The sequence below is a fragment of the Toxorhynchites rutilus genome, chromosome 3 (assembly GCF_029784135.1).
Source record: "Toxorhynchites rutilus septentrionalis strain SRP chromosome 3, ASM2978413v1, whole genome shotgun sequence".
In the NCBI taxonomy this organism is placed as follows: Eukaryota; Metazoa; Arthropoda; class Insecta; order Diptera; family Culicidae; genus Toxorhynchites; species Toxorhynchites rutilus.
Window position 1 is genome coordinate 120,530,376 of NC_073746.1, and position 17,726 is coordinate 120,548,101.

Consider the following 17,726-nt stretch of genomic DNA (forward strand, 5'->3'; position numbering starts at 1 on the left):
GATATTCATTTATTGTAAAGTTAGCTGATGACAAAAACTGGCATCTTTTCGCCTGAGATTAAAGTGCCCAGATGGTCAGCGGTCTAACGCGGGACACAAAAAAAACGCTATGCATATATATTATGTGAACATAAGCCATAGTTTAAGCAAGTCTCATTTATTCGTAGAATTCTTAACATGTATCCTTGCATTTAAGTCAGATTGCACAAATGGATTGAAAATTCCATTCAATTTTTCAATGATTTTAATGTTGACGCATGCTTTGAAGAAATTGACTAATTTCGGATGGCGATGGAAAAAAAACTACAGAAGATAATTCAATGGAACAAATTATCTTCAAATCTTTATTAAGATTTTAACAAAAATGATTCAGCGCTGTTGATTCGTAGGCAACTTGATGATTTTTTCATACTACTAGCTCCACCCCACAGCGAAGGGGTTAGACATCCTGAGGCATCCTTACAATATATTCTCCTTGCCGCTTCTCAAGCCAGGAGATCGAAGCAACCGGCCAAACGGTGAAGAAGTATCTGGCCAACCAACCTTCCCAACATCCCCCAGCTGCGACCGATAAAAATTTTCTGAGGGAACCTCAAACGGAAGACTTCCTCCAATAATTTCATAGCCAAAACGGAAAGACAGCTGACCGCCAAAGCCAGGAAAAGCTTAGAGTACATGCCATCTATTCATCAGCCATGGTTCCGTAAGGCCTCCGACACTTCATTTACGATACTTCATCAATCAACACAGCCTCTTTCTGTCCAGCAAACACTAATTCTTCCGGCTCATTTAATACGTTGAGCCCCGATCCAGCTAAGGTCTGACTCACGTCGGTTAATAGGGGACTTTTATAAAAATCAATTTTCCAATTTTGTTGCTGTCGTACCCAGTTGACACATTCTAAATAAAAAGTCCACTGTCGGTGCGATGAAACCAGCTCAACGTGTTAATCTTCGGATGCTTTGGGAGCGCTATTCAACAGTCTGCCAAAGTTTTTGAGGTTCATCTATTTGATAAAATCAACATGATCAAATTGTAATATTGAAATATATTGATATCGCGTTACATTTGCCAAATGCGGGACGTTTCGCAGGATGTAATCTAACGCGGGCCATCCCTACTCTATATTCTATACTCTATACTATAATGAGAAAAGCGTTTCCTCGGCGAAAACTTTGCAGAAGCCAGATTTTCCAGGATTGCTGAATCTGCTAAGCCTCAAAGACATTCAGAAGAGCAACTTGAATTCGAGATTCAAGAAATGTGGCATTTATCCTATTACTGTGAAGCTGCTACTGAAGAGCATCTCACATGTTCTAAATTCACTAGACAAAAACCGAGGACGGTTTCAAGGAGTTCCACAATTCTAAACGGAAGATAGTTGTTGATGGCGGCGCAAAAAACAGACTAAAGAAGTATGATATCTCCCATCTCAAACCAACGTCTCGGCAAAAGACATCGTCGACGGTAGAATTTAAAAAAAAATCATATCATTTCCCTCGAACTTCTAGGTGGGTTAACACTGTTTTTGTTACAAATTATTTGAGGGGCTCAAAATGAAAGGTGTATAAGTGACATCATCGATTTCTCTTCATCGACTCTCTCTTTTGGTCATAACTTAGCTGCCAACACATTCCCAGCTGAATTTGACAATGTTGAAGATAGGTCAGAACCTCATCTATCGGATTCTATAGCAAACTCAAACTGGAACGTTTTTGCAGTTGAGGTATTAACTAAAGAAAAAGTTGATGAAGAGAAATCGATCAAATCACTTACACCCCTTTCCTTCTAAGCCCCTCATTTAATTGTTCAAAACATTTACATATGGTCAAATTATCTTGATGTTATAGAAAAATTGATTTCTAAACATAATAAAACAAAACAATATTCATTACTTTGACCCATTGACACCCCTACTAAGGCATGAGATTGGGTCAACTTTCATTTAATCACAGTTCGGTGAAAAATTATTACTATTCAACTATTTTCTGTAGATTCGTGAATTTATTATTAGAGAACATACACTCTGTCCAACTTCTATAAGACCATCCTGATTCTATTTCGTTGCAACACAAACAGTTAGAATTTCAACTAGATACATTCATACATTGTTGAATGCTTAGAATTAAGTATATTTAACGTCAATTTCGTTCAAAAGAGTTGTTTGTTTATTTATTGTGCTTAAATATGATAATTTCACGTGTCCAGTTTCTATAAGACCACTTCAAAATTCATAAGTATTATCAATGAAAAATTAAAACGATCGGCTGATTTACATATCAATAATTGGCAAGCTTGCACACGAATTTTCATGGTTATTAGTCGAAATAACCATGAAAATTCGTGTTGGAATACTGTTTACCAAATTCTGCTGAACGGATTTCTCGATATTTTTCCGTTTTTCGGAAATTGTGACCTTGAGCTCTTCAGGCATGGTGTACCGTTTTCCCTCAGTGTAGATTCTGCGTACAAGAATGCCCCCTAAGATTTTGAACAGGATTCAAGTCGGCCAGTTCGAAAAATTAAGTTGTTGGTCCTTAATCCATTGCTTAGTTTACTTGCTGGTATGAATAGAAGCATTGTTTTGCTGGAATGTGATTTTTTGTGACGATATCCACGCAAAAACGGTAGGAAAGAAGATTCCAGAACATGTGTGTAATCCTTGAATGATGTGAAAGCTATCTCGAGCTTTCCGGTTGCACAGAATCCCCCCCAAACCATGCACCACCAAAATTCAGGGTTGAAAAATACTGTTCCTTTTTCCGTAAATCACGCCATTACCCGTTGAAACTGTTACGCCACAATAACGCGTGAAACTTAAAATTGTCTTTTCTATGTTTTTTCTTTAGTGTATAAGTCCATTTTGTTTAGTTAACTCTGGCTCTGTTGTTGTTGTTAAATGTAAAAAAATTGCTATAAAAAAATTGTGCATCGAGTGACAGCGAGAGATCCGGAAAGTTTAGACCATCAAGAAAGAGAAAATATAGAGAGAGCGAGAGAGAGAGAGAGAGAGAGAGAGAGAGAGAAGGGAAAAGGAAGGCGATGTAGTGTACGACGGGGACTTGGACTTGGACTGCGAAGCTAAACGGAAGCAAGAAAAACGTTAAGGAGGATAAAAGCGATTGATTTGAAAAAGCACAGCGGAGTTAAAAAAAATTGAGAAAAGCTAATTCGAAAGGAGTAGTGAAGGAGTGACATAAAGCTAGAAGTAAGTGGTGAGAAATGGAAAGCACGGAAGATCGTGTGTGGTGGAATTGAAGGCGTGTCAGCTGATTCCACGCAACACGCAACCACGTTTGGTCGAAGCCAAATATCCGGATTTCACCGTGAGCAACACCGATTTTGGAAGGTACAAGGTACGTGACATCCTCCTCTCTCTCTTGTCAGCGAGGTAACCAACGGGACCCAACCAGTGTCATCCGGCGCCGCAACGTACCCATAATATATAAAAAATTAACCCCCTCTACGATTTACCTATCCATCTGTCCCAGAACCAGTGCGCATTGAAAAAACCGAATTTAGGTTTCCGTTCGAGAAGTTGAAGGGTTGAAGAGTCCTCCCGAGGTCGGTGGCCGACCCTGAGAATATATTTAAAAAAAGAGGTGAGCTAAGCTGGGCAGGTTTCGCGGTGTAAGCCGCGAGAAACTTTCAAAACCATGAAGTGGGTCTTGAACTTTTTTTCGTCAGTGAAGATATCCTATACATTGAAGAACTTTTTGTTGTGGTATATAGCAAAATGTATTCTTTTGGAAACATTCTTTGTCACAACATACTATGTCCCACTGTCGGTTCGAGTGAGCTTTGGCAAAACTCGGACGCCTTCCGATGTGAGATGGTGTAAGATGAGGAGCTTTAACCTTTTAAACCCTTTTTATGAGAAGATTTTTTACCAAAATTTGATGAATTGTCACCCGAGTAGTAGAGAAGTTGAAATATTGCTTTATTTGCATAAACGATTTTGAGGTATTCGAAGCTGTACTAACTATTTCCCGCCTATCCCGGTCAGAGAGCTTCAATTTACGTGCAGCTCTCTCCTTCTTACCGTATCCTTGAGGATTTTCCAAATAATCGAGCTCTACTGGATGGGGTCGCCCAATTCGACGAGCAATTTCTCTGATACAAACATTTTCTTGGTGAAATGAATCGATTTGTCTCTCTCCTCTTTCCGTGAGCACTTTTTCCTTCGGCATTTTCAAGCTTGATTGATCAAAACAACTACAACAACGGGAAATGTAACTGGTCTTGTAGAAACTTGACAGTTGAAAAATACGAAAACATTTGTTTACGCTCAGCGCATGCATACACACATATGAAAATCATGTAGTGCAAAGAAATCAGAGACTGCATATAATCGAGTCCGTCCTGTATTACAACATCTTAGCTCCAACAATTTCTGACGTTGTGATCAAAGTTGTGTCGAATCACAATTTGTGGTGTCGAAACACCAATCTAAAATTCTCGAGCTCTCAGCATGGCGAAAAAAACCTTAGTGCAACTGTCCAGGTGCCGAATAACAAACAACCACATCACAGCATGACATCACACTGAAACCATAATTTTTCTTTGTTAGTGTCTATTTTAGATGGTGTTTCAGGTAAGTCATCAAGTCCAGTCCAATATCGTTTACACAAAACTTTGTTGTAAACAATTCATTGCTCATTCGGTTACAAGTTAATTCGGGAAGCAGAACTGTTTTTTGTTCTGTCTAATTAGCATAGCGCAGTTATTTATACGTGCTGACGAATGAACTTTCTCGAGAAAATTTGACACAGAGAAAAATTGGTTTGAGTTTCCCAGCTTCTCCAGGTAGGTGCTCGAATGATAGATGTCCGATATTTCTATGATCTCATATCTATGATCACATAGGTTTGAGTATGTCCCTCTTCGACGGGATTCGGTCGTTTTCCCTCTCGGTGTATTTTCTGATCAAATGGCGCTGAGGTTGAACTTAATAGAACAAAGATGTAAAAGATGAAAAAGATTTGTGCTCCCGTGGCCGAGTGGTTAGCGTCAAACCTAACATGCCGGGGGTTCGGGTTCGATTCCCGTTCTGGTCGGGGAAATTTTTCTTCAAAGAAATTTCCTCTGACTTGCACTGTGGTCACGCGTATTCTAGAGCTTGCCACTCAGGATGCAATCATGGCGTGTTATTTGGCATAGAAATCTCAACTAAGTACTAATGAAAATTACTTGCGTCATTACATACTACGTTGAGACGGCGGAGTTCCTCTAGGAACGTTAGTGCCATATAAGAAGAAGAAAAAGAAGAAGATGTAAAAGATGAATTACACAATGTGACCACCAATCTAAATTTAATTACTTCAACCATGAAATCAAGATAGAGGTTTAATTCTTATTATGGCATGCTCTCAATATGTCATTTTCAATTGTTGTTGAAAACTTAAACAATCAAAACCGTGGAATTCGAGCTTCTCTAGCAAAGCTCAGACAAGGCTTCTTCCGAATATCTGTCCTAGCACTTTATTTTCACTCTCTTTTCCTATTGCTGAATAACTCTCGTATCTCATAAGTTGACTTTCGCTATTTGTGCTTTGATTACAGAAGAACTATTTAACTAACATTATTTTTGTTCTTTTATATCTCCACTGCTTTGCTTTTTTTTTTGTTTTATAATGCACTTCCACTGTCTATATTCCAATATGCAAAATCATCATGTTTCCAACTATCAATAAATATCTAGCACAATGTCCATGATTCGATCAAAACATCACTTACATTCCACTTCATTCTCGCTTCAACCAACCAAATACTGCAAAGGATGTACCACTTCTGGGATAAACGCACTGACTGGAATGTACATTTCGGGTCCTAAACATTTTTATACAAGGACCACCACCGATGGCCACTTCCTACCAAAGTCCGATTACGCATCTACTCAAACATGGTCTGCATCGGAAAACAACGCAAGCACAAACACTCGCATGCGGCGGAGGATACGCGGTAAGCGTTTCAAAGGTTGATATCAGCAACGCATCCAAACGTGTTGGTGATTGATAAGTGTAATCCTCATTGCACATTCCTTCTGTGCAAAAGATCGAAAGAGGCTAGCCAAAGTAGCCGCAACCCGCACTCGTAAAATCACTCCGTATAAAACAATCGCACTCACTCAGATGTAACTTGAAATTAACCCTAAAAAACCGAAACCGGTGGCAGCATATTCGTACATCTTATTTGGAATTCGACTGACGTTTCCACCGGAAAACGTGTAGTGCCGTAATGCAAAATCGTGCTTGTCATTTCCTCCTAGGTGTAGTAGAACCGCGCGGGGGCTTTTTTTTTTTTGAAGGGAGCATACCCAGTGTGGTCGGTGATGGTTCCATTCATCGAAGACACTTAGGATTATGTGCAACGAAATTAAGTTTTTAGGTCACCGTAACAATTGGTTATAGTTATAAATTGATTGATGGCAAATTATACCATGAATTATAATGAAGCCGTCATAATTCGGGCAGGGTTTATTAGAAGTGATGTAACGGATTTGATTTTTTTTAATTATGATCTACTTCTAACGGGTGGTAACTAAAATTTATAAATTTCTTGCTCAAACTGTAAAAAAAAAGACAAAAATACTTGAAGAAGATATGATTCATTGAAATCGAAGATACATTGTTCATTGTTGAAAAAAATAGTGAACATTTGAAAATGATCCGTAATCGGCTATTCGACGAAGTTTCTGTTTGATTTCGGAGCAGGAGCGTTGTACGGTCTTCGTGTCCACTTTACGAACACATCTCTTGACTCTATTTATCGAAGATTTGCAATTCGTGGCTCTCCAGTTATTTCTGTATACCAAGGAACTCAAAATTCCGAAGAAATCATCGACTAGACGACATAGAGGAACAGTGTTTGGGTTTCGATCAAAATCGAGTGATACACAATGTGTCATGCAAGTAACCTCTCACGAACATATTGGGTTGGGGAAAAAGAAATGTCGTATATTGTCAATATATGGCAACACTTGAACATATCTTGTGTTGTGCTTATCGCAACTGGTCATACTATACGGCTATTTAAAGACGATAAAATGTGCTACAAGTGTCGTTTTGACAGTGTTGTGATTGTCCTTTTCAGTCTCAAGTTCTAACGCGTCAAAGATGGAGTCCACCAAGCAAGAAATTCGCTATATTTTACGTTTTTACTACCTGCGAGGTAAAACTGCAACGAAGGCGGCCGAAAAAATTCGTGTAGTTTATGGACCCGATACTGTAACGATTCGCACAGCACAACGTTGGTTTGATCGATTTCGTTCTGGTGTAGTGGCTGTCGAAGATACACCCCGTACTGGTAGGCCAATCGTCGTGGAAACCGATAAAATCGTTGAAATCATCCAAGTAGACCGGCATGTGAGCACTCGCTCGATTGACCAGGAACTGGGTATAGACCATAAAACCGTTTGGAACCATTTGCAGAAGATTGGATTCCAAAAAAAGCTGGATGTATGGGTGCCACATGAGTTTTTTTTTATCCCATTTGTTTATTTTAGGCTCATTAGCATGTTAACTGTAACAGAGCCGAATTTTAATCGTGTGTATATGTCACATGTTTATCATATCTATTATTAGCACATTACATTGTTGCCATTTTTCGGCGCTAGAGTATTCCCTTCTATAGGGTAGGGCGGGGCTAGTTGATCATATGGGTAAGTTGGTCAGTGACTATATCTTGAAATCTGAGCGTCCAAAAAATTAGCGATCTATGTATGAAAAATAGCGAATTGCTGATACAAAAAAATATGCAAATCGGAAAAAAATATTAAGTAGGTTAAAAAATACGGACATGGTTCCGATTTCACCAAAAATCATTCACGGTTTGCGCATTATAAAATGTGTTCTCAAACTGGTTAATAACCATGAAAAAAAATCGGCTCGAACGTAAAACGAAGCTTTATTGAACGTATTAGCTTTAAGTGTTAATGGAAATCGCTTTTAAAATTATTTTTGTTGAATTTTCATGAATATTCTTTTTCATATATAGAGGGGCTAGTTGGTCACACAAATTGATCGTTTGAGAGCAACGCATATAAAATTTTCAGGTATGCTGTGTTTCATTACGCAAGCTATAAATAAATATAGAAGGCATATGTTTTACTGCTAAACCCAGTGTATTTGAAACGAGACAACCACCACACAAACCACTTGCAATATAATTGTCATATTTATATTTTTTGTTGTAAAATTTTCATTAAATATAATAAACGCTCACATTGAATGTCAGAACTCACAATAATGCATTGAGTAATGTAGCATACCTGGAGGCTATTTCTATATACTTTGGGACGAACGGTACAAATGTCATCAAAACAAATGCAAGCAAGAATGCAAGCGGTTGAGCGTCGCAGGGATGCCAGGTGATTTTTTTTCGAAAGTCTTGACATGGTACGAGAAAATGTCTTCATCATAATATCGGAGGAAAGTTCTCCACACAAAAACGGATCTGTAATAACTCTATTTGTTTATTTTAGCTTTTAAATGTTGGTTGTAACTCAAACCATATCCATGAAACTAATTGTAGAAAAGGCATGTAACCGGAGGACCTTCGATTTGTGAAGTGGTCGTTTGAAAGATCTAGGTTAATCTATTGTATAGTAGGGCCAAAATAATATAAATTCAAAGTCAAAATCATTCGAATTTTCGAGCGCAAATGATCTAATGTCTTCCAGAGAGAATATGTATTCGGACCGCTTCGATCGCTGAGACTAAAGCCCTACTTTTTTGACGATATTTTCGGCCAATAGTTAGGATTTCATGGAAATAATATCTTTTAAAAATCCGCGTACGCTATCATACTGAAATTTCTTCACATATTTCATAATGTCTTCAAAATGTCTTCACAAAATCAAATGTCTTCAAAATGAAGACATGTCTTTAAACCAGGCATCTCTGGTTCGCCACAAAGTGGAAGAGAGTCGAAATCGCTAGAAAAGATTGTCTGACTAATTTTCAACGATGATAATTTGAAATTTTCATCAATTTGTTTTATTACTTGCTACATAATATTAGTTAACTGTTTTTGTTTTGATTTAATTAATTTATTTATAATAAAGGAAACTTCTAATGGAAAAATGCTTATTATTTGCTCAAAACATAACATTCCTATTATTGACCAATTTACCCCGTGTGTGGGGTTAGTTGGTCAATTTATTCTGAAATAAAAAGACGTTCAATAAAAGAAAAATGTCAAATAATTGATTCTCTGGTTATTTTTCATTGAAAGGGTAAAAGGTAAGCTTCATTGTGGTACATAACATTTTAACGCAAAACTTCGTACTACAAAGTTATAACCAAATTTATTCAAAAATGACCAACTAGCCCCGCCCTACACTACCATTGCATATGGTACATTACATTACACAGTCAACATTTAGGCGTAAGAGTATTCTTCTGATCTTTTAGACTGAATCAACGCCTGCGAAGCACTATTGAAACGGAACGAACTCGACCAATTTTTGAAGAAGATGGTGACTGGTCATGAAAAGTGGATCACGTACTACAACCTAAAGCGAAAAAAGTCGTAGTCGATGCGCGGTGAGCCGGCCCAAACCATCGTCAAGCCCGGATTGACGGCCAGAAAGGTTTTGATGTGTGTTTGGTGGGATTGGAAGGGAATCATCCACTATGAGCTGCTCAACTATGGCCAGACCCTCAACTCGGTTCTCTACTGTGAGCAGCTTGACCGTTTGAAGCAGGCGATTGACCAGAAGCAGCCAGAAATGATCACTGGAATGGTGTTGTTTTCAACCAGGACAACGCTCGGCCCCCCACTTCTTTGATGACCCGCCAGAAGCTACGGGAGCTCAGATGGGATGTCCTATTGCACCCACCGTATAGTCCGAACCTGGCTCCAAGTGATTATCATCTCTTCCGGGCCATGCAAAACGCTCTTGATGATACTAAGTTGGCCTCAAAAGAGGCTTGCGAAAACTGGCTGTCTGATTATTTTTTGCAAATAAGTAGGGTGGGGGGGGGGGTGTTTACAAGGGTGAGATAATGAAGTTGCCTTCTAAATGGCAACAAGTTTGCGAACAAAACGGCGCATATTTGACTTAAATTGGATAATTTTAAGTATGTTAAATAAAGCGTCAAATTTCGATCAGAAATGCGACATTTCTTTTTCCCCAACCCTATGTGTTACACTAAATGATTAAACCAAGGGAGGAACGAAGACTGTTGTTTGCATATTCGAGCTGTATCAATCATCGCAAACCATTTTCGACGCCTGCATACAAGTTTGAACCGCATATATCGTTCCGCTCTACTATAGCGAAACCTACTGCACAGACAAGTGCAAAGCAATAAATGATACAAGAAAAATTACGTCATCATTCGGTCACCATTTGCGGAGAGCAACGAATGGGAAAAGAGAGTTTCATGATGCATGGAGAGGTCGATATGCATATGTTAGAGGCAAAGAAGGAAATAAACTTTCTGCACCGAAAGCGTATATGATGGTTTTGCTTGCGTGTCGATGTATCATGAAGTGCGAACCAATGCAGAGTTGTCTCGTTCTCTTTTGTGTCGTGATTTGCAGCACGTAACAACAAAAGAATGCCGCTGAGGGAAATGAATTGTGTATGATCATATTTGAACGAACGAAAGCGATTTTTTCAGTGAATGGATCATTTGGCAAACACTGTAGAGGAAGATTTTTCGGGTTGAGGTTTTTGGGTACAAATGGGATTGGATGGGTTTTCAGGAACGATGGTAATGCGATGACGCTTTATCCGACCAAAACACGTCCATCTGCATCATGTTTTTGTAGGAACGGTATCAAAATTTTCTTCAAACATGCATCTCTCGGAACTGGCAATGCATAGCATCACTTTTTGTTCAAACTTTTTTTTTCAAAACGTCTATTTATCAGACTCAATTTCTTATCTAACGTTCACATAGTCTAATTCCACCATACAATAAAACTTATTTGCAATATGATTAAGACTAATAATTTAATAACTAAATTTATGACTAGTTTTATTGGACTGGACTAGAATTAAAGACTACGATGAATTGATTGAGGTTGTTTAGTTTGATGACAATTAAAGGGAAGGAATCAAAAAGTGATGTTATTTCTTCTAATAATTGATAAAGAGAGAGAGCATATCGTTGAGGTCGCGACTAGCTAAGATGTCTCTAACCGGTAAATCAGATTGTTTTCCTTGTGTCCCAATGCGATACATATGTGCATCTAACAAGTAATGATAAGATATACTACACAAGCGGAAAAATCCCGGGATTTGTGATGGCGCCACTAATGAACATGATTCGTTTCGAGAGGTTCATCTGTCACTAGCTTAAGTGTAAAGTTTCATGACATTTCGTTTATTTGTTCACAAACTACAGTTGTTTAAGTGTCACTGTTTAAGTGTCATGCTCAGGTGAGCATTCGTATAGAAAATGGAAAAAGAGGAATATCGTATTTTGATCAAACATTATATTTTGATGGGAAAAATTCCTGAACAATCAATGCAGTGGTTGACGAAATGTTATTTCACTTCTGCTCCTTCGAGAACAACAGTTTATCGGTGGTTTAGGAAATTTAGAATGGGCCGTACAAGCCAAGTGTATTTCCCTCGAAGGAAACTATGTTGAGGAATAAATGCAGCTTCGCCCAAGATAGAAGTCATGTAAAAAATTTAAAAAATGAGTCCAAGATGGTGAAACTATTTTTGGCGAACTATGTGGAATTGAATTTTTATGAATTTTCGAAACTTCGAATTTTTGTATGTTACCAATCATTTTTAGTCACAAATTATGAATTATGAATATGAAAGGTCTTTATCAATCTCCTTCTAAAAAAAATATTTCTAATTTATTGTCTTTTTTATAGTAAACTAGCTGGCCCGGCAAACTTCGTCCCTCCCAAAATTTATTTTTCGTTATCACATTCACTTTTTTTTTACTAAGCGCACGTTTATGGGTCTAATCGCAGAACTGTTCATTGATTGATCTTCTAATCTACCCTTTAAATTATTTTTTACTATAAAATTTCAGTACTTCTACCAAAACTCGTCATTATAATATCAGATTATTTTCAGACACAATTCTCGTTCAAGATTTTTCAACCACTTGCAAATAACATGTTTCTCCGTTACATGGAATAAATGTTTGATACAGAAAATATTATAGAATAAAGACAGTCCTAAATCGGACAATTCCTTTCTCGAGTTTTGCTCGCTTTGCTTTGTTTGTGTTATTTTTACGAGACCCCTCTCTATTTCAGAGGAGGGAGGGGTGTCATACCATCATAGAAACAATTCTCATATTCGAAAACCTGCAAATGCCAAATTTGGCTCCATTTGATTGAATAGCTTTCGAGTTATGCAGGAAATTGTGTTTCATTTATATGGTAGCCTCCCCTTAGCGAGGAGGGAGGAGTGTCGATCCACCTTAGAATTGTTTATCGATCCCTAAAACTAATGCTAACTAATGCTAATGTATGCTAAGTTTAATTCCATTTGTTTGATTAGCTTTCGAGTTGTTCAGCACCCTCCCCTCCTCTTTAGAGAGGAGAAATTAGTATCAAACCACCATAAAAACATTTATTGTTCCTTAAAACCTCCATATGCCAAATTTGGTTCCATTTGCTTGATTAGTTTTCGAGTTATGCAGAAATTTGGGTTTCATTTGTAAGGCGCCCCTCTTAAAGAGGGAGGAGAAGTGTCGATTCACCATAGAAACGTTTCGTGCTCCCTAAAACCTCCATATGCCTAATTTAGTGTTATTTGCTTGATTAATTCTCGAGTAATGCAGAAATTTGTGTTTCGTACGAATGACGGCTCCCCTTTGGAGAGGGGGGTGGAATATCTAACTACCATAGAAACATTCATTGCATCCTAAAACCTCCACATGCCAAATTTTATTTCGTTTGCTTGATTAATTCTCGAGTAATGCAGAAATTTGTGTTTCATTTTTATGGCATCGGAAATCGGAAATAAGATTTGTTCGATGTGCTATACACTACAATCCCATAGTCTGTAAATGGTTTAAATTAATGAGAACTGGAAGTATTTCCATTTTCCCATACATTTGTTACGCCGATTTATGTGCTAACCCTATCCGTACCATCAATAACGAGCAACTAATACATTCGTTTCTATCCGTTTTCAACATTTCCGTTGAGACATTTAAAAAAACAACTTGGAATGTTGAAACGAAAAACAACATAGTGGCCGGTATAACGAAAACTATGAATGAAAACAGATGGAAAATTTCGTAGAAAGACTAGAGCTACGTGCTTATTTCATTTAATTCGTTTGTTTGTCGCTTTGAGTATTATTTTAGAATGCATCGTAATTTGGAAAATAGCCCTTTATTAGAAAGTTTCGGTAATCGTGAAAATAGAGCCGATCGTTTGCGTGGTTTTGTAGAGGCAACTAAAGATGGCTAAATATGTTATTAAGCTTTACACTTTTCGGTTTATTTCCGGGATCCCGGTGACTTGTGAATTCTGACTGACTGTGTATTCGAAAACAGGCTTATTTAACCCCAAGCTTAAATTGCAATGTTTTCTCTTTTCACAGTGTCCGTATGACGAACGCTGCATTTGTAGTGTAAATGATCAAATTACGCGCAGCTTATTCGCAGTAGTATATGAAGGGTTTTCTTCGCCGTTATTGACAATACAGAAATGCACATATCAAATGTATGAGGAAAGGGAATGTTTCCATTTTTTGTCAATTTTTATCGTGTACGGATTATGAGATCGTGATTCTTAGCATATCAGATTAATGTTCGATTCGATCATCAGAATCCGTTAGCATTAAAAATATTATAGTTATTTACATTAAAACTATTTCATAAAAACGTGACAAGTTTTGTGATATAGCATCCTCACTGAAAGACGTAGTCCTACGCCATAAAGTATGATTCGTCAGTAAAATTTGTTTCCTTATGAAAATCAGGACAAATGCTAGAATATGAAAAATAAAACAGGACTCCCTAAGAACATCTCATAATCAGGAAAAGTCCGGCTAAATCAAGACAGATAGTATCCCTAGCTATGTCAAGTCACTGGTCTTTGCTGACAATCCAGCAACTTTAGAATAGCTCAGAGATAACATCCAACACGTAATTTGCAATATACCTACTCGATATGCTTAATATCGCAATCGCAAATTATAATTATCGCAATCGCAAAACATAATTACTAATTATTTTTAGTTTTTCTTCATATTCACCACTTTTGACAAGTCTTTTATGTTAAAAGTCTGTTCAAATATCATAGAACAACATAAAGATCCCACTTATCAACATACATATGTAATTCAACAGTGAGCTATTCAAGTTAACCGCATGTCCATCATATTCATAGTTCCCCTACATTTCTTCAACATTTGAACTTCTGTTATTTACTCTTGCAACATATGAACCAATATAACTCATAGACATGTGACTGCGCCACCTATGAGGTAAGTTTGTGAATTTCACTCTGCCCTCGCATTTGTGAGACGCGTTATAACAAAAACCCGACCCCAGTTCATGAGCACCGTTTCGCGAGAGCATTAAAAAAATCCCACCGAAACGGTCTTGTATTTTAAAGTCATCGGCACGATTTCTACTGTCGCTCTCACGTCCCAATGCATGGGAATATCCAAAGGCAGATCTAGATGATATAAGCCAGTAGCAGTTGCATTACATGCATTTTAGATTCAAACCGAAACGTAACGCGTTTTGAAATCTCGATGCGATTTTAAAAAAAGCGCCAAATTGGGTCTGCTTGTGAACCAGTTATCACCCGAAACCGATAGAAAAATCAGAAAATGTTATTTGATTACATTTTCCAACGGGCGATTGGCATCCATTAACGAACAATTAAGTCCGATTTGTGTTTTCTGATCGCTACAGCACTTCGCGTGCGAATTTCATTTAATTTCGCCCAGATTGGCGTATTGGATGATTTGTTTGCATCATGATGGTCATTTTTTACTTCGTTGTAGAGAGACTATGTGAGGCATTACCAAAATTAGGTTTCAATTGCGGAAATAAGTTCACTTTCAAGAGCGTGATTCAAATTTAACTGAATTGTTTAATGGTGCGATAATTAGCAGTGGCCATTCGGTGAATTTCCGCTAATTACTGCCGTGATGTTTTTGAGCGATGCACGTACACGATTTTTTCCTCTGGATTCGCTGTTCAAATGTTTCGAAGATCGATAGTTTCTCTACTGAAGTACGTTCGAGCGTACGTCTCCCCTGTGTATACCACATGTTAACAAACAGCTTGAAATCGGCTTAAATCACACAAAACATTACACTCCATCAAATCTAAATTAATCCCCGTGGACAGCACTAGGTTAAACACACGAACGCAGCGATTTGGGACACGAGTAGAGTGCCAGAAAAATCAACAAATAAATACATTTCATATGGTCCGAAAGCAGCCGTACTATAAATAAATTATAATTCATAAAACGAGTAGGAAGAAAACAATCCTTAGCGTAGAGAGTAAATATGCGTTTCAGGAATTTTCCGCTTTTCCATCATCCGTTCCTCGAACAACGGTTGTTAGTGGATTCAATCGGCTCCGCATTGATGGAATGCGAACGATATTCAGCATGAATGAACATTTGTTCGGTTACATCCAGCATCGGGAAAAAATAATATTTTTAAATTGTGTGGTCCAGACATCTTAGCACTTGTGGATTGTGAAGATTAACGAATAAAGTAGCAGCTTGATTGATCTCAAACAGAACCACAGGCTGAATAAATATTACACGCCTTGGCAACTGCTAATGGAGATACAGGTGTCCGCTGTTCGATACCCAAAGGGTTATCTCGAATGTATCACAATTCCTAGGGCAACGACATACACTAGCAACCGTTCAGAGATCACGGAGTAAATGACCAATCTACAGCTGTTCTGATTCACCAAACGCGACAGATATTTTTAGAATCTAAACATGATGATCTTTCATAAAATCGTCAGGCGTCAAAATAAATTCGAAATTTAATGGCTTGCGTGCTGCGGATAGTCGTTAATAAATGGGATGTTTTGCTTTTGAATTCCGAAAGTTGTTTGGACGATTTCAACCGGACTTCATTTGGATCTAATTCTCGCTTGCAATCGAGTTCATTATAGTTCAGATAGTTCAGTGTATTTACATGATTCCGACAACCCACGGCTTAATTCACCTTCAAACAGCAAAAATCGAAGAATTGATTGATTTTATAATAATTTTTCCATTCGCCGTAAACTTTAAATTAACGCTTCAGGGTCTAATTATTATTTAATTTATTGCAAATTTTCATTTGGAAGGAAAATCCCACAGACCAAACCTCATAACCTCTTATTTTCTATACCAACAGATTACATTAAATGTCACTGATACTTTTGTTTAAACGGAGACGCACATTAGCTCTAAATACATAATCAAACCCAAAGCGTAATTTTTATTATACATTTTTTCGTTTTCGTTTTTGAAATTGATTCTGAGGTCATGAGGTCAATGGAGGCGAAGTCCCCATTTAACGAGGATAAGGAATCGAGACGTCCCTAAGCCGCCGAGAAGATGTGATGCACACCGATCTGAAGAAATTTCCCCAATTGTATGTATTATAGGTTTGGACATTTAGCTACTTTTGGAAATGTTAAGTCAAACTTCCTGTACTCGCGCGCAAAATCATAACTCATATACACGCGCGCCGTTTAGGGTAAAATTTCGCATAGTTGGAAAAAATGAGGGGTCGTCGAAGCGACGTTCCGGGTCAAAACCGAAAAGTCGAGCCTACGCAGGAGTAGGAAGGCGGATAACAATTGTGTTGTGTTTTCCTTTCGCCTAACCTAGTTTGGCTGATACTGAGCCGAACATGAGAGGAAAAATGAAAAAATCCATGCGAACAGCAAGGGCAAATCATGGCTTTTACAGTTTGCTTTTCTATTTTAAAAATGGCTTCCAATGAGCAACATATCACTTTCTTTTCATAATGGCAGGATGCCAAATCTGACAAAATGCCATTCCTAGAACTGAAGGGCAAGCGTCAGAATTAAAATAGAGGAATCATTATACGTGCACACAACTGCAAAATGAAGAATATTCAGATTTTGATATATTTTTTCAGTTGTTTTTTTAGTTAAGTTGACCAAATTTAGACGTTCCACCCTTTATTAAAAGAAAATTGAAATAATTTCTATTAGGGGAAGAAAAGAGTTGCTTGTATTTGATGCGCACTAATCGCTTTTTATGAAAACCAACGTTATTGTGGAAAAAAGATTATAAAGAATGATTCAGAATATTGCACATCACTAACTACAACTTTATCCCATATTTCCCAAGCTTCTTGAGCCCGAGCTCAAAAACCATTACGGTAAAAGTCTCTTCGACTTTTGAGGCTATCTAATGACAAAGCAATTTTTTTAGACTTTTAAATTAGCGGAACTGTTGATCAACCAGATCAGATCAATAATGTGTTCCCCAATGTTGCTTTCGTTGGGATCCTATAAGACAAATCAGATATGATACATTTGACGCTAAAACAAGCGCGTTTTTGTTCACCATATGTCTATGCCGAAATCTACCAGCACCAATTCAAATTGTTGTTTTCATTGTGAAATTGTGTTTATTCCACCTTAAAATCCATGCAGCATCGGAAACTGAATGTTATCAAGGCGAATATGTGGTGAATATGATCTTTTAAGAATGATTCGAGTAAAGTACAGGAACGGTATGTTATAACGGAAATGATTTTTCAAAATTAACATACATGAAAGACT

At 37.6% G+C, this 17,726-nt stretch overlaps 1 protein-coding gene across 2 annotated transcripts in view; it reads right to left on the bottom strand.

Moving 5' to 3' along the window:
* The window catches only part of LOC129777496 (polyadenylate-binding protein 1-B-like), a 50,011-nt gene that overhangs the window by 19,417 nt on the left and 12,868 nt on the right, over window positions 1–17,726 (bottom strand). Inside the window, exon 1 of one of the 2 annotated variants that reach the window (XM_055783788.1) lies at window positions 5,737–5,796. The exons of the other annotated variant lie outside the window; for it this stretch is intronic. Coding sequence (XP_055639763.1) covers window positions 5,737–5,748 — 12 coding nt within the window. The 5' untranslated portion in view covers window positions 5,749–5,796. Of the gene's footprint in view, window positions 1–5,736; window positions 5,797–17,726 lie in introns of those variants that run through there. 2 annotated transcript variants of the gene reach the window in all.